Source organism: Emiliania huxleyi, assembly GCF_000372725.1.
Source record: "Emiliania huxleyi CCMP1516 unplaced genomic scaffold EMIHUscaffold_305, whole genome shotgun sequence".
Lineage (NCBI taxonomy): Eukaryota > Haptophyta > Isochrysidales > Noelaerhabdaceae > Emiliania > Emiliania huxleyi.
The window spans coordinates 3,558-24,484 of record NW_005199729.1 but is presented as its reverse complement, the minus strand read 5'-3'; the positions used below and the strand labels follow the sequence as shown (position 1 = coordinate 24,484).

At 64.9% G+C, this 20,927-nt stretch overlaps 7 protein-coding genes across 7 annotated transcripts in view; 2 read left to right on the top strand and 5 right to left on the bottom strand.

Annotated features, from left to right (window-relative positions):
- Positions 1-787, bottom strand: part of EMIHUDRAFT_240255 (hypothetical protein) — a gene marked incomplete at both ends in the record, with an annotated part of 1,737 nt that extends 950 nt beyond the window's left edge. Inside the window, one exon of the mRNA XM_005774860.1 lies at positions 83-787. Coding sequence (XP_005774917.1) covers positions 83-787 — 705 coding nt within the window. The remainder of the gene's footprint in view (positions 1-82) is intronic.
- Positions 788-1,049: 262 nt separating this feature from the next.
- EMIHUDRAFT_458150 (hypothetical protein) lies at positions 1,050-2,316 on the bottom strand (the record flags this gene model as incomplete). Its single annotated transcript, XM_005774859.1, has 3 exons — positions 1,050-1,535; positions 1,597-2,205; positions 2,275-2,316. The coding sequence occupies 3 exons, from the start codon at positions 2,314-2,316 to the stop codon at positions 1,278-1,280; spliced, it is 909 nt and encodes a 302-aa protein (XP_005774916.1). The 3' UTR covers positions 1,050-1,277.
- Positions 2,317-4,206: 1,890 nt separating this feature from the next.
- On the bottom strand, positions 4,207-5,016 carry EMIHUDRAFT_240252 (hypothetical protein; the record flags this gene model as incomplete). The annotated part of the gene is made up of 1 exon (XM_005774858.1): positions 4,207-5,016. One exon carries the CDS (start codon positions 5,014-5,016, stop codon positions 4,207-4,209), a length of 810 nt encoding a protein of 269 aa, XP_005774915.1.
- Positions 5,017-6,984: 1,968 nt separating this feature from the next.
- Positions 6,985-9,151, top strand: EMIHUDRAFT_240249 (hypothetical protein; the record flags this gene model as incomplete). The annotated part of the gene is made up of 3 exons (XM_005774857.1): positions 6,985-7,869; positions 7,943-8,071; positions 8,159-9,151. The coding sequence occupies 3 exons, from the start codon at positions 6,985-6,987 to the stop codon at positions 9,149-9,151; spliced, it is 2,007 nt and encodes a 668-aa protein (XP_005774914.1).
- Positions 9,152-10,616: 1,465 nt separating this feature from the next.
- EMIHUDRAFT_458149 (hypothetical protein) lies at positions 10,617-12,388 on the top strand (the record flags this gene model as incomplete). Its single annotated transcript, XM_005774856.1, has 6 exons — positions 10,617-10,683; positions 10,871-10,902; positions 11,129-11,410; positions 11,485-11,699; positions 11,792-11,840; positions 11,910-12,388. 6 exons carry the CDS (start codon positions 10,617-10,619, stop codon positions 12,222-12,224), a joined length of 960 nt encoding a protein of 319 aa, XP_005774913.1. The 3' UTR covers positions 12,225-12,388.
- A 1,649-nt stretch (positions 12,389-14,037) lies between these two features.
- EMIHUDRAFT_458148 (hypothetical protein) lies at positions 14,038-16,574 on the bottom strand (the record flags this gene model as incomplete). Its single annotated transcript, XM_005774855.1, has 9 exons — positions 14,038-14,248; positions 14,335-14,664; positions 14,812-14,948; positions 15,015-15,167; positions 15,365-15,419; positions 15,619-15,686; positions 15,802-15,940; positions 16,023-16,364; positions 16,570-16,574. 9 exons carry the CDS (start codon positions 16,572-16,574, stop codon positions 14,038-14,040), a joined length of 1,440 nt encoding a protein of 479 aa, XP_005774912.1.
- Positions 16,575-19,479: 2,905 nt separating this feature from the next.
- Positions 19,480-20,565, bottom strand: EMIHUDRAFT_240246 (hypothetical protein; the record flags this gene model as incomplete). Its single annotated transcript, XM_005774854.1, has 5 exons — positions 19,480-19,629; positions 19,794-19,907; positions 20,060-20,098; positions 20,209-20,328; positions 20,536-20,565. 5 exons carry the CDS (start codon positions 20,563-20,565, stop codon positions 19,480-19,482), a joined length of 453 nt encoding a protein of 150 aa, XP_005774911.1.
- Between the last annotated feature and the right edge of the window lie 362 nt (positions 20,566-20,927).

Genomic DNA, 20,927 nt, shown 5'->3' with positions numbered 1-20,927 from the left:
CCAAAAAAAAAAAAAAAAAAAAAAAAAAAAAGAAAAAAAAAAAAAGAAAGGGAGAGACCTTTTGATAAATCGAGCTCGGTACCACCCACCGCGCGCGAAGCAGGCGCAGCAGCGAGCAGCCGCCCTTGCGCCACGGCGTCTTCGCCGGCGCGTCGCCCCGCACCCACTCCTCGCGGACGCCCCAGCTCTGGCGCACCTCAGCCGGCGCTGCGCGAAGCAGCGAGCGGCAGCGCTCACTCACGCTAGCAAGGCCGAATGCCACCGCGGCAGCCACCTCCATCACCCCCACCGGGTGGGCAAGCTTCTCCCTCCGCCGCCGGCCCACGCCCCACAGCGCCAAGAGCAGCCCGTCCAGCGCCGCGAGAGGCTCGAGCGGCTGCAGCTGTGGCGGCGCGGCGCTCCTGCCGGCCGCCAGCGTCGCAGCGCGATAGCTCTTGACGTCCGCCTGCAGATCATCGTCCAGCGCCAGCCGCTGCAGGCTCGTCTCCAGTGACTCCTGAGCGCGGTGACGCCATGGCAAGACGCCGGCAGCCGGCACGGATAGGAAGAGCCGCAAGGCGGTCGCCGAGGCGCACGCGTTGGCCAGCTCGTTCGGGTGCGTCACATCCAAAGCCTCCACGGCCGACGCACCAAACGTTGCGACCGCTTCTGGCCAGCTCGGAAGCGGCGGCGCTGGATCATCTCGCAAAATGAGAGCCGCCTCGGTCTCGGCGCGCCAGGCCTCGGCATCCTCGGCAGCTTTCGCCGCGGCCCTCTGCGCCTTGGACAGCTTTGGACGTCCGCCCATTTTTGGCGGGCGACAGAGGTGCTGCGCGCAGGGCCACAGGTACAGGTGCAGGTGCTGCGCGTTACGCGTTACGCCACAGCACAGGTGCTGCGCGTGAGAAGTTGGCGCGTGGATGGGTGCGATGTAAATAAAAAAATATTTTTTGCCGGACGAGCCTGTTGTGTCCAGGAGAGCCCCACCTGTGCCCCTGATCGTCCTTCCAAAATCCTGCTCGTGCAGGTGTGGACCCTGTCCTCCTCCGCCCCCATCCCAAAGGTTGGATGTTTTCTTTCTTTTTTACAGAGACACAAGCAGGCCTCCTAGCTGGGATTGCCTCTCCCCACCCCAGTGCACAGACACAAGCATGGCCCTTTCCCGACGACAAACCTTCTCCTCTACGCACGCCCGTATAATAACTCATCCTCCTCCTTCCTCCTCCCACTACTGGTACGGAGAGAGAGAAGGCCAACATCGCACATGGACATGCTCTACCTTGGGGCTCACGCACCATCTACTGCGGGCCTTGGGCGACCAGAAAGAGGCAGATCGCGGCCGTGAACACGACCTCGACCAGCGGCACCGGGCCGAGGAAATGTGAGCCGGCGACGTCGATCTCGTCGTCGTCGTCCTCGTCGTTGACTTTGGCCGCTGCGGACTCCTCCTCCCACATCGCCGCAACGAGGAGGGCGAGGAGGCAGATGCCCACGACGGGGGCGCCCTCGGCTACGAGGGCCGACGAGGAGTCGATCTGGGCGGGAGGGTCGGCCGCCTATGGCAAGAAAAAGGGCTGGGAGAGGGGCTTAGTGCACGAGCAGGCGTCAAGCGGCCGCCTTTGGCTGGAAGAATGGCTGGTGCGCGAGGGCGGCGGCGACAAAGGCGGAAGCGACGCCGTGCACTGGGATGCGGTCGGCCGGCAGCGGCGGCGAGGCCGTCCCGGTCGACGTGGCGGAGTCGCCGACGCTGGAGACGGCGGAGAAGAGGTGGATCAGCACGCACGCGGCGAGGAGCGCGACTCCGATGGCGCCGAGGTGGGGCGCGGAGGCGGTCTGCAGGTCGATCGACCGCGTCGATTTCGCCAGGAAGAAGTCGCCGATCCGGCTGGCCGTGATCGTATGCAGGAAGGGTGTGCCATCGGAACGGTAGTTGACGAGTGTCGTCCCGGCGCGGCCCTCGCGCCCGTACACGCGCTGGGTGAAGCGAGCGGCCTTGGCAGCGTCGGTGCGCTCGCCCGCGAGGATCTTGGGAGTGGCACCGATCGCCTCGGCACGGTAGCCGCACTGGTCTTGCCAAGCGACGTTCGCTGCCACGATCACATTGGTCTTCCGGTCGACCAAGATGGCGGGCGTGCGGCAGCTGAGGCGGACTCGGATGTGGTTTGGTGTTGCGTGGAAGCTATCCTCCGCCCAGAGCACGTCCTCGACAGTGACGACGGTGGTCGCCTAGAGTCAGGCAGGCCACACGGTGTCAGGGTGTGCAGGCCACACGGTGTCTGGGTGTGCAGGCCACACGGTGTCAGGGTGTGCAGACGAGGACTGAAGGGTGGTCACCATGTTTCGTTGTGATTAGAATTCTTAGACACAAGCCTCTCTCACAGCACACTGGCACGAAATCTAAAACTACAAAAAGAAGCGTGTGTACCAACGTTTCGTTTCGTTTCTTTTTTTCGTTTCCTCGTTTCAGCGATACACGGATACAGCACAAACAAAAAAACAACGCACGCTCGGGGAGCGCCGGAACTGGTTGCCCCCCACCCGTCGAACACGGGCGTGTTCGACGCGTGTTCGACGCTCAGCCCCCGTGTTCGACGGGGGTGCTGGACGGCGCGGGGGGCTTGCCCTCCGCGCCGTCCGAGGTTGCGGGGATGGCTACCAACCAAGCCGTGGGCGCCGGACCATCGGCCTCCACGGCGGCAACGTCGTCAGCAACCCCAGCTCCTCTATATGTGCCGCACACTTGGCGCGGCGTGCCCTATGGAGCGCCGGCGCTGCAGGCGACAAAGCACCGGTTCCCTTGCATTGGCGCGAGGTGTGCCGCTCAGTCGATGATACACGACCCGCCGACCCTCTGCCAGCCCTACTTCGACTCCAGTCGCGAGCCCGGGGACAGGTGCCGCTTTCAGAGGATGTGCGGGGCGTGTTGGAACGCTGGCGCGCAGCTGTGGTACTCGGCGGCAGAGGCGGCAGAGGCGGCTGCGACTGCAGCGGCGGCTGCGAGCGCGGCGGCCATTAGTGCGGAGCTCTACGCGATCCCCGATGCAGTAGTGGATGCCGCGGTGCGGCAGGCAGAGGGAGGCGAGGCGGCGGCGGCTTCAGACGACGACGCATTGCCGCCCGACGACAGCTATCTTGCCGCCGCGTCGGGGGACGAGGCGGAGGACGCCGAGCCGCTGCCGCCGCCGCCGCCGCTACCACCGCCGTCTGACCAGCCGCAGCCGGCGCCCCTCGTCGTGCCACCCCCGCCGCTTCCGCTCACCGATGAGCAACGGTCGGCCGCACCAGTGGCGTCACCGTCCCATCTCTCCACCGCATCTCCGCAGCCCGAGCCGGAGTACATGTCGACGGACGACGAGCGTGGCTTGGCCAAGCGGATCTGGACCGACTGCTCGGACCTCGTGCCTCGGCCACGCTACGACGGAACACTCTCCTCCGCCGCGGGAGCGGCGCTTGGTGGCCCCGACGCCGCCGCCGCTCTAACTAAGTTGCGCAAGGAGATGCCGGCGCTTCCGCACATCAAGCCTGCGCCGGCGGAGCAGCGGGCTCGAGCGCTTTACGTCCACGCGGGCGCGGGCAGGTGGACACCGGAGCTCAAGAAGCAGGCGCGCAGCTGCTTTGAGGCGGAGGCGGCGGCGGTGGAGTGTGTTCTGTGCATTCCCGAGGTCGTGTGCCGCGAGGAGCTGATGGAGACGCCGCAGTTCCAGGTGAAAGAGGGCGACGCCGTCGTCGGCTGCAAGTGCGGTGGGTGCAGCCCCCCCGGGTGGCCCAAGTGATGGCCCTGATCTTGACGGATATGACGCCGGTGCCGCGACCGCCCCGGCGCGGAACCGGCGGGGCACGCTGGGAGGGGGAGCAGACTCGTGCGATGGTAGAAGGAGTATCCGATGGAGTGCGGTGGGTGCAGCCCCCCCGGATGGCCCAAGTGATGGCCCTGATCTTGACGGATGACGCCGGTGCCGCGACCACGGGACATGCGGGGAGGGTGAGCTGACTCGTGCGATGGGGGAGAATGGGTTGGTTCTTGCCATGATGGCGTGAAACGCAAATTAACGGGTTGCGACACGTGATCGAATGGTTTTGTCTCTGTATATGGTATGTTCTGTACTTATTTCTTATTTGTTTTGTTGTAAAATTCTTATTTGTAGCTCCCATGTGTCTCTGAGAGACTGACACCATCCTGCTAGTGCTCTCTCCTCTCTCTCTCACTGTGTCCGCCTCTGGCTCTGCTCACTTCTTGAACACCAGCAGCCGATAGTCCTGCGCGATCACGAGCTCGCCCTTCTCGTTGAGCCCGAACGCCTTGGCGTGCTTCTCGTACGTCGCCTTCGCCTCCTCAACCTTGCCCATCTGCGCGAGCTTTGGCAGCGCCATGATCATGCCCAGCTTGAAGGAGAGGTCCTCGCCGCCTCTCGCCACGCCAAGGTTGAAGTCAAACGGCACGAGGCTGTTGTGGCCACTGGCCAGCGTGAGGCCGGCGTCTGCAATCAGCGGGTCCATCCGGCCGCCGGCCCACGCGACCGGGTCGAAGGGCATCTGAAACGGCTCCCCAGTCACCTCCTCCATAGTCTTCATGCACAGGTCGCACATGTTGACCTCCTCCCAGATTGTGGCGATGCAGGTGCCGCCCGGCTTGAGCACTCGGCTGATCTCGGAGAGGGCCTGGGACGGGCCGTCGACGGGGATGTGCAAGCCGAGGCTGCACGTGACGAGGTCGATGCTCTCAGATGCAATCGAGGAGAGATCGTTAAAGTCCAGCTTGGCGACCGTGACCTGGTCACCGAGGCCATTCTCAGCCACACGCTCCTGGGCTTGCGCGAGCATGCCGTCTGTGAAGTCGCTTGCGGTGACGCTTGCATTCGGAAAGGTCTTGGCGAGCGTGCACGCCGGCTCGCCAGGTCCACACGCAAGGTCGAGGATGGTCGTTGGCGCAAGGTTAAGCTTGACCGAGGCGTGCTCCGCCATGTGCTTCCACATCGGCGTGATTTGCATCGCAGCGATCTTGTAAATTGATGGGAGCTCTTGCATGAGACTGTTCATGGCGGTGGCGTTGCTGCTGCTGCAGCCGCGCATTCTTTTGTTCATGGCGGCGACGTTGCTGCTGCAGCCGCGACGGGCGATGCGCCGCGCGGTCGACGAGAGCATGTGTCAAGGCGGCGAAGCCAAATCAGGGTGGGGGGATATTGCGTTCTTTTTTTCGCGACATTTCTTTTTTAAATACCAAAAGGAGGGCTACACGAGGCCCTCTGCTGTTCTTCACCTTCCTACCTACCTACCTGTTAGTGCCAGTGGACATTGCCTCTTTTTTCGTTTGCTGCACGCCCCCAGGGTACCCTCTCCGAGGAAGGTCTCGCCGGGGCTCTGCTGAGTCTGCTCCAAGAGACCTCGAGAGAGGCGTGCGTGTGGCTCTCGCCAGACCAGACACCAGTGTTCTCAATGTAAAGAATCCGCGTAAAAATCTGCTTTCTTCTCCACGCCCCTCTCCAGCGGGCCCCTGCACACCGCCTCCGCAATGCGCCTAGAGCCTCCCAGCTTTGGTATTGCACTACTTCAGGCCTCGCGCGGTTTCGAGAGAACTCTTCCAGATCGTCTGCGCAGAGAGAGCGGACGAAGAGTCGCCGCGCTTTGAAAGTGGCGGGGCGCAGTGCTGGGAAGGAGCCCGTGCTGTGGGCGTCCTCGCCGGGCATATGCTACCAGGTCACAGTAGGGGTTCGGGACGGCATACGTACGTACGCGCGAAAAGATGGGCGCCCCCATTTCTTTTTTCACGCTCTTCACGCCCCCTCGCATAAGCCCTCAAGCTGAAAATAAAAAGAATTTTACAACAAAAGAAACGGGTCTGCGCCGCGGCTGTCGGGGCCGGGCAGGGCTGGAGACGGGCACCAATCTAGACGGGCCCGAATCTCGCCATGCGCTCCACCTTCTACCGCGGCGCGTACGCCAATAGCGGCGTCGTCGGCAGCATCGCCGTCCGCACCCTCGCCAACAACGCTCACGTTTCCGCAGCGCATGCGCCGAGCAGCCTCCGCAGCGACTCGCCGCTCAGCCAAGACATGGCCCTCCGTGCAGAGTACCGGCGGTGGCGGCGCGGCGGCGGCGGCGGCGGCGGCGCGTCCTCGCTGGGCGCGCGCACCCCGCTCTGCGGGGTGGCCGCCGCCACGGCGCACCCTGCCCCCGCCCCCGCGGACTCCTCGGCCTCCGCCCCGTCGCTGCCGCGTCTGCACCGCGACTTTCTGCCCGGCCGCGTGCTGGGCAGGGGGGCGCCTTTGGTGTCGTGGTCGCTGCGCCAGCCGCGCCGCGCCGCAAGACGAGTTTGCCATCAAGGTGGTCGCCTGGCCGGCGGACGTGGACGCGGCGGCGCTTGCCGAGGTGCGGGCGCTCGCGTCGATGCCCCCGTCCGACGACTTGCTCCGCTACTACACCCCACAGCGATATCCGCGTCGCCGACGCCGTCACCAGGTTTTGAGCCCTGGTATGGTTGGTCTGTGAGACGTTTCGCACGCTACCGTACGGTACTTAACATGTGTACTGGAAGGAAGGCAGCCACACTTGAGCAACGCGTGTGGCCATCCGGGGGCTCGCGTGGCGGAGTCTAGCACGTTTCACAGCATGCGCGTCACTCAGAACCTTGCACCCAGTGCGTTGCTGATCAGTGAACGCGTCAGCCCCGCCATCGAGGCACCAACCATTGTCCAAATTCTCTTAAACCCATTTGCATATTTTTAGGACAATCGTCACTGGTTACCTTTTTTTACCAATGTTACCAATGTACTAAAATTCTTTTCGTCCCGTGCCCAGTCCTGTGCATGCCCAGTAAAAAGAAAGAAAGAAAACAGACAACCCAAGGGAGGGATGGGAGGATGCACAGTGTTGTGCGAGGGAGTTCGCTCGTAAAAGAAAGAAAGAAAGAAAGAAAACAGACAACCCAAGTTGACTCGTAAAATTCTTTTTCGCGAAATTTAAATTCTTTTTCGTGCATGCTCTGGCTGCCTTTGGTTTGTTGTGTGTATGACGGCCACCCGCCTGCTGCGCTCGTGCGTTGAGACCCTCATGGGCATCGTGCTCTTGCCAGCACTCCTTTTGATTATGTTTCCATTCCATCTCGTTGTCTCACCACTCATCGCGCTCGGCCTCTGCAGCTCCGACGCTGCTGTCGGCGTGCCTCCCGCCCTCCTCGCCTGGCGTTGCCTTCCATATCTGATTCTGATGGTGCTCTTCGTCGACCTGCCAATCGCCATCTTATTCTTCCCGACACATCTGATCGAGGGTCTCTTCCTCCGGAACCCCCTCATCCTCGCCGTCTACAACCTCTGGCGACGCGCCTCACAGCTCCCCTACCACGTGCCGACGCTCCCCGACACCGAGTCCGGTCTTCAAGCTCGCGAACGGTCGCGCGCAAACACCAATGACGGCGCCCGCTACCGCGAGCACGACTCCATCTGGGCTGCCCTCGAGGGCGACGGCGACAAGGTCCGGCCGGGCGATGTGCGGCTGATCAGTCTGAACTGGCTCATGGCGCTGGCAGAGCGGGGCGACGTGCTCCCGCGGCGGCAGGACCTGCCAGAGGAGGCCTTCTTAAGCTCTGCTCAGCTGAGGCGGATCGAGAAAGGCGCAAGGCGCGGCTTTGACCTCGCCGGCTTTGCGGAAGCCTTGCAGCGCTTCGGCAAGGAGCCCTCCCCCTCATCCTTTCTCGGCTTTATCGCCAGCTTTTTCGGCCGCAAGCGCAACCCAGACCGGCTGCTTCCCGTCATCTCCGTCTCCTACTGCTGGCTTGAGGCGGCGCATCCAGACCGAGAGGGCCGCCAGCTCCAGCTGCTCTCCCGCAAGCTGCGGGGCCTCTACGGCGGGCGCGGCCTGCTCGGCGCGTGCCGCGAGTACGGCTTCTCGGACATGGTGAGCTGCCTCCCGCGCCTCATGCCCACCATTACTCCCTTCCTCACCGCCACTCCTCTCCTGGCTCGCGCAGGGCGTGTTTCTGGACTGGAGCTCGGGCTACCAGAAGGACCCGGCGCTATTTGCCGAGCGGCGCGCGTATGAGGCGAGCCGGTCGGGCGAGCAGAAGGCCGCCTTCGGTCGCATGCTGGAGAACACGATGGTGAGCACACGCCAGCCCCTTTCCCAGCCCGATAGCGCCACAACATGCACCGCTCTCACGGCACGTTGGCTTTACATTCCGCGTTAGGACCTCTGGTACGCGCACGCCTCGGTCACGGTCGTGCTGCTCACGCAGCTGCCAGACGAGCTGCCCGCCGGCTTTGACCGGAGCCGGACCTACGACACTCGCGGCTGGACGACATTCGAGCGCTGCTCCGCAGAGCTGGGCGCAAAGCCCTCTACGCTGGGCTTTGCCAAGTGGAAGCTCGTCATCGACGTCGCCAGCGGCGACGGCGGCGCTCAGCGGCGGCTCCCCGCGACTCCAGAGCGCATGGCGACGCTGCTCGCCGCTTGCCGCTTCACCAACGGCGCGGACTCGGCGACCGTGCTGGCGCTCTACGAGAAGACGGCGAAGGCCGTGCTGGGCACGGTCGAGAAGCTCTACTACATCGGTCTGCCGCTCGTGCGTGGCGACGCGTGGACTAGCCCGGCGCTGCTGGCGGAGGCGCTTAACTATTGCGAGAGCCTCCGGACCCTCTTCCTAGTTGGGAATCGCCTCGACGACGAGGGCGTGGCGGAGCTTGCGGCGGGGCTCGAGGACGGCGCGCTCCCGGCGCTTGAGTCCCTCGACGTTACGGCAAACCGTTTCGGCGCGCGCGGCGTCGGCGCGCTCTGCGGCGTGTTCCATCGCGGCGTGGCGCCGACGCTGCAGATGCTCGACGTCAGTATCACGCCTATTGGCGATGAGGGAGCCGCGGTGTTAGCTGAGGCACTGGCGACGGGCGAGCCGTCGCATGGGCTGGCCTTGTCGTGCTGCGACGTGGGCGACGAGGGCGCGATGGCACTCGCGGCTTCCCTCCCGGCCGCGGGTCAGGGATGTCGCGTGAACGCCACGTTCAATCGGATCGGCCTCGCGGGCCAGGCGGCACTACTGGAGGCGCTCGAGGCGAAGCACGGGCCGCAGCCGGGGCACGCGATAGCGGGGGCGCAGATGAACTTGCTTCCCTGGTCGTACCCGCTCGTGCGCGCGTGGGGGCGAGGCTGGCGCCGTGTGGCCGAGAGCGGCCGAGTCACCATATGAGGCACACCTTATTTGAAACAGACAACCCAAGGGAGGGATGGGAGGACGGCACGCCGCCAACACACAGGGATTTTAACATATCGTTAGTGCCACTGCAGCGCAAAAAAATTTTTTTCGCTCCCCTGCTGGCACTCTCCGCCCCTAGCCCCGCCCTCGGCGGCCGAGAGCGAGCTCGAGATGAGCGACACAACAAGAAGGGTAGAAGGCTGCCGCCCGCTCGCACAGCCTCCGGGGCGGGCTGCCTCGCGTGGACTGCCTTGGCGTCCTCATCCTCTACACCCTCCCTCAGGGTACGATTGTGAGCGCAGCCGCTCATAGTCCTACATACAAGATGTAGGATTGCGAGCGCTACTGCTCGCAATCGGAGGCATGTTGCTAGGATTGTGAGCAGTGCTGCTCGCAATCCTAGACTTTGCTCGGATTGCGAGCGCGCTAGTAGTCGTAGGCGTCACCAGCCACCTTGGGAGCGAAGCTGCTCGTAGTCAGGCGCTCACAATCGCACAGAGATGCTACGATTGCGATGACTGCTGCTCACAATCCTTCGACTTCTAGGATTGAGTATAGGGTGCCCACAGGACCCAAAAAAAGAAAGGAAAACAGAAATGGGGCACTCCCGATCGCAGCACTTCATGTTGGATAGTCGAGATATTGAGAGTGTGACTAGGAGGGTGGGACGCTGGGGATTCTCAAAGGTATACCCTTGGAATGGCCGGATCCAGCCTTAACAGTACGAGATCGCGCGCGCTTCGCGCACAGCACCGCCTGTTCTCCACGGCTGTGTGACGACGCGTGCCGTGTGCCAGCAGAGTTGGGCGCGCGCGGCGCGACGGCGCCCGCGAGGGAAGGCGCGGGTGCAGCGGCCGCCGGCGGCCGTGCCGCCCGCCAGCCGGCGCAGCAGCGGCCAGCGCAGCGGCCGCCGGCGCAGCAGCCAGAGCAGCCGGTGCGCGCCTTGCGAGGCGAGTACTGCCGCCCGGCAGCCTTGAGGCGGCCGGGCGGCAGTACTCGTTCGAACTCTGCGAGCCGTGCGCGCGCCGAGGCGCCCGCGGGGCTGCCAGTAGGAGGCGGCGCAATATGGCCTATAGTACAGCCCTTAGGAGGAGGAAGAGGCTGGCTGGCAGTGCTGTATGCCGCCGTGGGGCAGTTTTGGGGTGCTGTCCCCATCCCAGGGGGCTGCAGAAGGCGTCCGCAACCGGGACAACCCGCCCCCCCAGCCGAGGCCGGTCGAAGCCCACTTGGAAGCAGCCATGAGGAGTCCTCTTGGTGCTCCTGGCGGCCGTTGGAATGGCGAGCGCGCGCCGATGGGGGGGGGGGGGGGTCTTGCTTGCTCCACACCGAGCGCCATCGGTCCGGACCGGTGCTTCCACCGAGGGGTGGCCTGCACAAGGTCTGAGCCGCGGGCGCTCGGCGCCAAGTGCAGTGTCACGCTCGCACGCGAAGGGGACACAATGGGAAACCCTCGTTGCCTATGACCTCGGTCCCCCAACGGAAGAGGCCTCGCTCCTATTGGAACACTCCAACATCAGATTTGCCTCGTGCGTCCCTTTTTGAGTCGGAAAGCTATTTTCTTTTGGGTCCTGTGGGCACCCTAAATTGAGAGCGAGGCTGCTCTCAATCCTAGCCGTCTAGAAAAGAAGGTTCACCGCCAGTGCGCGCCAGTCCCGTGCCCAGTGTTGTGCGAGGGAGCTCAGGAGTAAAATTCTTTTTCTTGGAGTCGCTTAGGCGGCTCCCGTGGTGTACCTGTGTTAGTGCCAGTGAGTGCGCGCCAGTCCCGTGCCTAGACCCTAGTGTCGGCCGAGGGAAATTCTTTTTCTAGCACGCGCCAGTTCGCACCTGTGTCGAGTCTGTCTGCTGTGTGAGAGAGTTATTTTCGCGAAATTCTTCTTTTTCTTGCACCCCTCTTGACGGCGCCGGGGTGGTCTAGCTGCCTCTCCCGCCCGATCACATCGGCTCCGATCTGATCTGATGCTGAGTGTCCAGTCCGACAATCAGCAGCCGCAATTCGTCGCGCTTCGCCGCCTCGCGTGTGCCGGCACCACGGCTGCCATTGCCGCCGCCGCGACCAACCCTGTGGAGGTGATCCGAGTTCGCTTTCAGCTCGAATCGGCTGCGACACGGCCGCCGTCCGTCTATGACTTTGCTCTCCGCCTCGCCCGGGATGAAGGCTTGGTGCGCGGGCTGATGCAGCCCGGCGTCTCTGCTTGGATGGCGTCGATGGGCGTCGCCTTCAGGCCGACCGCTCGCACCGACCACCGCATCCCCGTCTCACCACTCAAATCGTCCCTTGAAATAGCTGCCGCATGGTGCTGTACGAGCCACTTCGCGACGCCATCGAGGGCGCCTCAGGCGTCTCTACGCCGGCGACCGCCTTTGCGGCGGGCCTCTCGACGGGTGCTCTCACAAACAGCCTCGCCTGCCCCTTCTTCAACGTCAAGGCGCTCCAGCAGTCCGCCCCTTCCTCCTCCTCCTCCCTCGCCGCGTCGCTGGCGTTGGTCAGCCGCTCCGCCGGATGGGCGGGCCACTACCGCGGCGTGTCCGCGCTCTTCGTCCGGTGAGTGCTGTCCATGGGGGCCATACACACATGCCTCGTCCGCCGCCCGCCGGATTCGCGCCCGTGACCGCATTCCCTGCCACCCTCTCCAGTGGCGGCGCCCTCTCCGCGGGCCAGCTTGGAGGCTACGACGCAGCGAAGGCGTGGCCGCCCTCGCCTCGGCCTTCGCCGCCTCCCCGCCACCCTCACTCCTCCTCCGCCCCTACCCAGCGCGCCGTCCGCGCCAACGGACTCGCCGAGGGCGCCGGCACACACGTGCTCTGCTCCCTCCTCGCCGCCGGCTGCGCCGCCGTGCTCTCCCTGCCGCCGGACATCGTCCTCAACAGGTACCAGGGCGCGCCCGCCGTCGGCGCGCACTACAGCAGCGTCGGCGACTGCGCCTCCCAGCTCGTGAGGAGGGAGGGGGTGCTGTCGCTCTGGCGCGGGCTCGGCCCGCAGTACGCCAAGCTGGCGCCCATCTTTTTGATGACGCTGCCGCTCTACGAACAGCTCCGCCGGCTGGCCGGGCTGGGGTACTTGCGCTAACGCCGCGAGCGAGCGGGACGTCCGGGGCCCAGTCAGTGCCGCCCACCGATGATGGTTGGCGGCGCCGAGTGCAGCTGCCCGTCCTTCGGGCTCGAGCCCCGCAGCCCTGGCACAAGGAAAAAAAGCTTGGTCCCGTACCCTGCGGGAAAAAAATCCGCCTGTTGAGACTTGACCCAAGCTCGCGATGTCCACCCCGCCGCGCCGCCGCTCGCGCCGCCTCGCCCCCGCCTCCACCGCCGCCCCCTCGCGCCAGACACGCCGCCGCCCGCCCGCCTCCTCGACCTCCCCGGGGAGCTCCTCGAGCGCGTTCTCTCCCGCTGCGACAGCCCCGTCGACATCGCTCGCGTCGCGGCCGTCTCGCGTCTCTTTCGCCTCGCTCGCGGAGCAGGGCATGCTGCTGGCGCAGCCAGCGGGCGAAAGCTTCGCCTTGCGGTGGCCGTGCCATTCTGCGCTGCTGCGCGACTACACCCCGCCGGCGAGGGCGGCGGCAGGCAAAACGCACAGCGTCTTCATTGACGGCGAGGGGCGGCTCTCGTCGTGCGGCTCGGCGGATGACGTGCCAGGCCTCCTCGGTCACGGCGAGGGCGTGACGCGGCTCAACACGCCGACCCGCCTCCCCTCTTCGCTGGGCGACGAGCGTGCCGTGAGCGTGTCGGTTGGGTATTGCCACAACCTCGCCTTGACCGCCGACGGTTTCCTCTGGAGCTGGGGCGTTGGAGTCGCTGGCCGGCTGGGCCACGGCGACGCGCACGAGCGAGCGTGGCAGCCCAAGAAGGTCGAGGCTTTTGCTGGTCAGCGTGTCGTTGCCGTGTCTTCTGGAGAGTACCACAACCTCGCCATCACCGCCGACGGCTCCGTCTGGAGCTGGGGCGTTGGACTCTTTGGCCGGCTGGGCCACGGCGACCAGCAGGCCCAGCTGCTGCCGAAGAAGGTTGCTGCCTTTACGGGGCGGCGCGCTGTCGCTGTCTCGGCTGGGACCCACCACAGCCTGGCCCTCACCGCCGACGGCAGCGCCTGGAGCTTTGGCTGCGGTTGGAACGGCCGGTTGGGCCACGGCGACACGCAGACCCAGCTGCTGCCCAAGAAGGTCGAGGCCTTGGTTGGCCAGCGCGTTGTCGCCGTGGCGGCGGGAATCGGGCATACCATCGTCATCACCGCTGACGGCGCCGGCTGGAGCTGGGGCTTGGGAGCCTCAGGCAAGTTGGGCCACGGCGACACGCAGGACCAGCTGCTGCCGAAGAAGGTTGAGGCCTTGGGGGGGCAGCGCTTCGTCGCTGTGTCAGCATCACGCAGCCACAACCTCGCCATCACCGCCGACGGCGCCGTCTTCACCTGGGGCAATGGAGCCCAATACCGGTTAGGCCACGGCGACGAGCAGACCCAGCTGCTGCCCAAGAAGGTCGAGGCCTTTGCTGGCCAGCGCGTCGTCTCCGTCGGGAGCGGCCCACAACATCGCCCTCACCGCCGACGGCGCCGCCTTCACCTGGGGCAAGGGCAACACCGGCTGCCTAGGCCACGGGGAGGACCTGTCGAACCAGCTGCTGCCCAAGAAGATCGAGGCGTGGGCGCTTGAGCAGTGAGGTATCGGGGGCTCTGTTCAATGTGGAAGACGGCTCTTGCTAGTGTCCCCCATCGGGAGGACGACCCCGGCTAGTCGCCGACCACACCCACAAAGAGCCCTGCACAAAGATCGCACGGGCGGGGATCTGTACTTTTTTACCCAGATCTCACAGTAGAGAGGTGTCCGTTTTTATTTATTTATTTTCCCGCAGGGCTTGCAATCCCCGTACTTGGCTCTCTCCAGCCTCTATTCTCACTCCGCATCGTCCTCCGGCGGCAGCACCTCAACGGCAACACTACCGCCCTCGACACTAGAGACGCCGCCGTCGCCCGGCGGCCGGTTCATCGAGAGCCGCTCGTCGTTGAGCACGTCGAGGCCGGGCGCGAGCAGAGACGTGTACCGGTCGAAGTACAGGACCTGCTTGATGAGGAGCGCAAACTCGCGCGGGAAGCGGATCCCGTACCTGAGGGCAGACCGCGGTGGACTGAGGGGCGCAGACCAAAGGCTGCAAGAATGCAGTGCATCGCCAAAGCAGCTAGGATCCGGCACCCCTCGGCGACGCGCGCGACGGCAGCGACCGCGCGGTTCAGCTGCGTCTCGTCGATGGCGCTCGCGGCGGCGCCCGCGCTCGCGGTGGTCGCGATGTCGGCGGTCATGCTGTCAATCGAGGCGATGACCTCGCCGATGTCCTTTGCGAAGGCGGCGGACTGCTCTTCCGAGAGCTCCTTGGTGAAGCCCATCTTCTCGAGCGCGCGGCCGACGCCAGCCATGTCGCCCGCCGGGAAGGAGCGCACGAAGTCGAGCATCCCCTCCGCGGTGGCGGCGGGGATGGCGCCGACGATCCCAAAGTCGATGAAGGCGACCCGGCCTGCAGGGAAGCTCCGAGAAGGGTCCACACACACAGGCTTCACATAGTCCGCCGGTGAATCCGACGCGGCTCGAGGGACGAGAAGGAGGGCGAGAAGGAGTGGTCTCGTCCGAGAGTCGGCTCAAAGCTCGGCTAGTCTCGGGGCGAGTCTCCGCTACTCTCGGCCGTCGGTGAGGACGAGCAGGTTGCCGGCATGCACGTCTGCGTGGAACCACTCGTTGGTCAGCACGCTGCTCACCCACGTGTTTAGCGCGACGATGAGCGCCAGCTCAGGCTGCGGCTGGTACTTGCGCACCTGTTGCGTTCAGCACCCGCCACTCTGGCTCGGTGTCTCGCCACCTCCGGCCAAAGACTCGCGCACCGACTCGAGGTCGATGAGCGGCACTCCGTAGAGGCGCTCGAGCGTGAGCAGCCGCGAGGCGGAGGCGGCGCGGTACACCTTGGGCACGGTGACGACGCCGTCCAGCTCCGGCGAGCGAGCGAGGAACTCGGCGAACTGCTCCGTCCGCTGCGCCTGCGGGAGGGTCCTAGACGGTTCAGAGACGGGGGAGGAGCTCGGCGAGCTAGCTGCGTGCGCTGCGCCTCGAGCACGAAGTCGATCTCCTATTCATCCACACGTGAGGCGGGTCCTTCCGTGCTCGTCGCGTCTCGCTGCTGCCGCGAGCGCAGGTCTAGTCTCTCCTCGAGGATCGCCGAGCGAAGGGTCGCGACCACGTCCGAGAGCTCGGCGGTCACGACGCCTGCAGGGCGGCTCCGAGAGGTGTTCCTGGAGGGCAGGCGAGGGGCGTTCCTCCGAACCGCTAGTGCGGTCGCTGCGCCGAGGAGCTGCAGCACGCGCGCGTTCGCATAGAGCAGGTCGAGGTCCGCCTTGAGGGGTAGGGTCAGGGTTAGGGGTAGGGTTATGGTTCTGGGTATGGTTAGGGGTAGGGTGGGGTGAGAGCAGGTCGAGGTCCGCCTTGAGCGACCCTTGCACGCCCTTCTTCTGCACCTTGAGAACGACGTCCTCCCCGCTGAGCAGCCTGGCCGCGTGCACCTGAAGACGAGGAAGAAGAGAGGGGCGACGGAATGTGCTCGGGATCCCCGCCTTGCCACGCACGGGTCTTCGACCGCTAGCCCCGGCCAGTCGGATGAGCGGTGTGATAGGGCACTGTGCCGCGCTCCGGGCCGTGGCCAGCGGGGTGCACCTGCGCTATCGACGCGGCAGCCAGAGGCGTCTCGTCGACCGACGCGTAGACCTGGCCGATGGGACGGCCGAGCTCCGCCTCGACGATCTCCTTGACGTCGGACCTATGCGGAGGGCTCCGACGAACCTTCCTAGAAGAGACCCGACCTCCGCCTCTGCATGTGTGTATGCTCTGCTCTGCACCACGGCATCGGCGGCGTCGCGTCGAGACATTTTTGGAACTCCTGCACGTACTCGGGCGGGAAGAGCGTCGGCGACGACGCAATGAACTGCCCGAGCTTGACGTACGTCGCACCAAGCTCCTCGCACATCCGCCGCAGGATCACGGGCGGCTCTGGCGCAGCTGCGGCCGAGGAAAGGCCCTGCACCGTCTCGGAGCCGACGACGCGGACCGCACGCGCAAGGTCGAGCGAGCGCCGGACGACGACCTGCGGGTCCTGCTCGAAGGCGAGCTCCAGCAGCTCCCGCTGCAGCTCGCGGGCCTCTGCGGAGCTGAGCCGCTTCAGCGTCTCGATCGGCGAGGGCAGGCTGAACGACGGCGCAGAAGAGGCGGCGAGGCGCGCCGCGGCCCGCGGTGCCGGCGGACGGCTGGTCGTGAGGAGGCTGAGCCCGAGCGCCAGGGAGAGCAGGGAGAGCATTGTCTGGTATAGCCCGAGGCTGCTCGAGGGAACTTTCGCGGAAAAATAGGTAATCGCGCGCGCAGGTGTATTCTTTTTTTGCTTGTGGGGCGGACAGCATGATGAAAATTCTGGAAAACCCTGACCGGCCCCTGCCCTGCCCCTACCTACCTACCTACCTACCTACCCTACTTATGGGAAACAAAAAAGAAATCACGGGATTTGTGAAGGTTACTACAAGTACTCTACCAACTAGAGTGATGGCTGGTGGTACTCTCCTGCAACCACAGTCCTTCCTGTATAGTGGCAGGCCACTCTCAAGGCCATACAAGCATCAGATCACCAAGAAATCACGACTCTCACAGTGATTTGGGCTAAGAGCTGTTCGTTCTCAGGGTGGCATCCCCGTTCACGCCTACACACGGGTAATCAACCCCGCTCCCCCATGGACATGAATCGCCGAACTTGAAGGGCGGGCGCTTGACGAACCAGGGGCGACTCGCCGCTTTCCTCCCGCCTAGCCTCCCGCTGTGATTCTGTGTGAGCTCTGTGTCTTGTTTTGCCAACAATAGCTAAGGGGGAACGGGCGTGGCAACCACAACCACGTCGGGAGTGGTTGTGGCAACTCATGATCGAACCAGCGACTCATAGTCGGAACCACGACTCATAGAGTCGATCGGGACCACGGCGAACGTGGTAGTGGCAACCAGTTGGGCACGGCGGACGTGGTTGTGGTAGGTCATGATAAAACCGGAAAGGAATAATAGAAGCCACCCCCACGACTGAAAAGTCTTAATGGACCTGTCCTAGACTCTGTCTGTGTGGCTGAAGTAGCGTGTGTGCGTCGAAGCCACAAGAGGGCTGGCATAGCCCGAGAATTGGTCAAGAGGGGGGTTGGCACTTGGAGCACTTAGAGTGCAGTCATTAACCGCACATCCAGGGCCAGGGAGCTAATAAGCGCACCCAGCGGGCCGGATGATTGGCATCGGGTTGCGGCGGGCAAGAGAGAGGCGCCGCCCGCAACGCCCGCCGCCGCCTCGCGCCGCCCCGTCATAACGGTACGTGCAAATAAATAAATAAAAACGGACACCTCTCTACTGTGAGATGGGTAAAAAGGAACAGGCCCCCGCCCTTGCGATCTTTGTGCAGGGTTCATGCCGGGAAAAACCTTTGAATTGCAGAGAGATAAAAAAAAATTGCGTTTTACCTGCGAAAGACACTACTCTCCCCCCCCCGTCACTTGTCCCCCTTGGCGTGGCGCGCCTCTCCCCCAGCTCTCGGTATCGCGTACTGCACGAGGCTACCGTGGGCCCCGCCTGCGCGCTGGGGGTTCCCTGCCCTGTCGGGAAGCCTAGCTCTGAACCTGGGGTCGCTACCTAATGCGGGGCTCCTGGACGGGTGATGAAGTTCGCCTTGAATCTCTCGTCTCGCTTTCCCCCCTACTCGCGTCCATCGGGGGTACTCCCTGCCTTGGCTCTCTGATCTCCCCCCCCCCCCCCCCCCCTTTCCTTTCCGGGATGAGAAGCGCGCTGCTGTCCCTAAAGGGGGGTCGGGTGGTGGGGGAATTGATTAGGCTTCGTGTTGTTAGCGGTCGCCCACGGACGATCGCCGGAGTGGGCCGAAGGACAAAGGCTTGCCTGCGTGGGGGCCCGCGGGCGCCCACTCAGGCTCGGCCTCCGTTGTCTCAGCCTTCAGTTCACCTCTCCTAGCGCCCGGTTTTGCGTGGCGACCTTCATTTCGGGGTCGAAGGTGCTACACACACTTGCCCCCTGGGGGTCTGGCACTCGGCGTTATACCTACTGGGGTTAGGCTGTTTTTCTTTTATTTTCTGAGCCTCGGGGGGCGGGGGGGAGGGGGGAAGTGGGTCCCCGCGGTGTTTTTTCTTTCCTGTCAGTTTTCTATAACGAGCTTTTTTCTTTTTGGTTTCTTTTATGGCAGTAAAAAGAAACGGAACTTTGTCGTTTGTGCGGCAGGCGCGGGCTCGGTCGATATCCCATACTTCGACTCACATCTTCACTGCTGCGGTGAGTGCCCGGGGAGGCGCGGCGGCGGGGTGAATGAAAAGGTCTCAGAATGCACAGAGAAAGAAAACTGGTAACTTGCAGGCAGTTTCTCTGATCGGGCTGCTGGCGGTGTGAGCGCGAGACGGCGTGGTGAGGCGTGAGGCAGGCTATTGTTGTGGGGTGCGGGCTGCGTCGTTAGGCGTATGCGTGCACATGGTGCTGTATGCTGTGTACTTTGCTGTGTGTGCAGGCAGGCTGGCAGTGTGTGCTCTGTGCTGTGTGCAGGCAGACTGGACAGCGGACTGAACGGATGGCGGAGCGTGCGCGCAGCGTGCCACGCGCGCGCCTCGTGCAGTGCAGACCAGGCGCGTGGCGGCAGGGGCGCAGCGCGGAGCACGCGGGCTGAATGTTCAGAACAAGCAGGGTTGCTGTGTAGTCTGCATGCAGACTGCACAGCAGCCCTGCTCGGGTAACGTAGCGCGAGCTCGGTGGCCTGCGCGCGCGGCGTGCCGCCGCGCGCGCCTCGCGGTGAAGCGTCTTGCCGGTCGCGTCGCGCTCCGGTGCGGTATGGTGCCTGAAGAAGGTGCAGGCGCTTGTGCAATGGGCGCTGACTGCAGTGAGAGGTGCACTGCGGCGCGCGCGTCGGCGTGAGTGGTCGTGCGCCTGGGTCTGGTGGTGCGAGAGGCGCGTGGCTGGTGCGGGCGGCGCGGGCCGGCCATGGGGCGCCAGCTATTTTTTGCAGAGAGATAGGAAGAGGCGGACGACCAAGGGTGGGCGACGGCTAGCGCATCACACCCCTCTCCTTAAATCCCTGTGTGGTGGCGGCGTGCCGTCCTCCCATACTTCCCTTGGTTTGTCTGTTTTCTTTCTTTCTTTCTTGCCCCGCCGGCCGGCGGACGGAGTTCAGCCGAGAGGCGAGAAGCCGCGAGAGCAAGGACCCACACACAGGCACAGCCGGAAAAACTCTAAAAGTACAAGCAAAAGAAATCGGACTGCGGCTCTTTGTCTTGACGTTATCAAGACTCAGAACCAAAAGCTCACCGAGAAGGCCGCGGTGAGGCTCCTCACGTGGTGCCAGCAGCCCGCCGGGATGTACAGCCCGTCCCCCGGCCCGAGGACGGCCTCGAGGCCCGCGGCGCGCGCATAGTCGGGGAACCGCTCGAGGTCGGGCGCCTAGGGGCAAGAGTCGGGGCTCTCCCCCGCGAAGCAGCCTCTCCGCCGCATCGGGCAAGAGCCCCCGCGGGTTGCGCAAGGCCCATCCAAGGGCCCACACGATGCACGCGGCGGGGGCGACTGCTGGCGTGGTTGCGTGTGGCGGGTGTGGCGGGCGCCTCGACGTCGACGGCGCTCACGTTGCCCTGCGCGTCGACGCCGCCGCCGCCCGCCTCCTTTGGGTAGAGCCACTTTGTCTGCTCGGCGGGGAAGAGGACGACCCGCTTGTAGCCGACCACCTGCGGCGGGAAGGTTCCAAGAAACGTCATGCGGGGGGAGGTCGGATCGGCGAGGCAGGGGTGGTGGTGTGTGTGTGTGTGTGTTTGGGGGAGGGGGGGGGGCGTCCGAAGCGGTGGGCTTGCGCGCTGGCGCGGAGAGCCTGGGTGAGCACGTTGTCGTACGAGTCGAAGTGGAGCGGCGTCACCGTCCCCTCCGGCCCGAGCCACGCGTTGGTGTGCCTGCGACAGCTCCCGGCGGGGGTCAGAGAAGGGTCACGGCAAGCTCCTGTGTGGCAGCCCTCCTCGCGTGTGCGCGCCGGACGGAGCCGCCGCCCGCCGTGCAGAGCTCCGGCACGCGAAAGTCACGCCGCAGCCGCGGGATCTGCTCAAAGAGCGGGTGCTGCGCAAGGTAGCCAGTCCGCGCCTCGCCGCCGCCCGCCGTCTATCCCGGAGGCGCGGGTCGGTGATGGTGGCGGCCGTGGCGAGGGTGGAGGCGGAGAGGGCGGCCGTGGTGGTGGTGGTGGTGGTGGTGGTGGGGTGGCGGTGGCGGTGAGGGAGTCAGTGGCGCGGGTGGTGGAGGGCAGTTGTGGTTGTACGGGTGGTGGCGAAGGGTGGCGGCGGCGAGGGGTGGCGGCGGCGAGCGCGCCACGTGCGCGTCGAGAAAATCGCGCAAGCTCATGACCTATTCGCAGCTGGTGGTGTGGAGGGGCATCGGTCACAGCGCTGAGAAGTCGCGCCCGCTCAACACCCGCTCGCCCCACGCCGCCGCCCCTCCCCCGCCGGCCGCTCCGCCCCCGGCGAGCGAGCCAAGCTCGACAGGCACCAGCCGGCCCCCAAACTCGTCGCGCAGCCACGAAAAGTCGGCCCACCTGGGCTCACGGCGGCGCAGTGGGGCCAGGGGCGGCAGAGAAGACGAGATGAGACGAGATGAGACAAGGCGAGGTGAGGCGAGACGAGACGAGGCGAGACGAGAAGAGACGAGAAGAGGCGAGAAGAGACGGGGGCCGAGGGGACACTCCGACGGCCGGCCACTGAACCAGC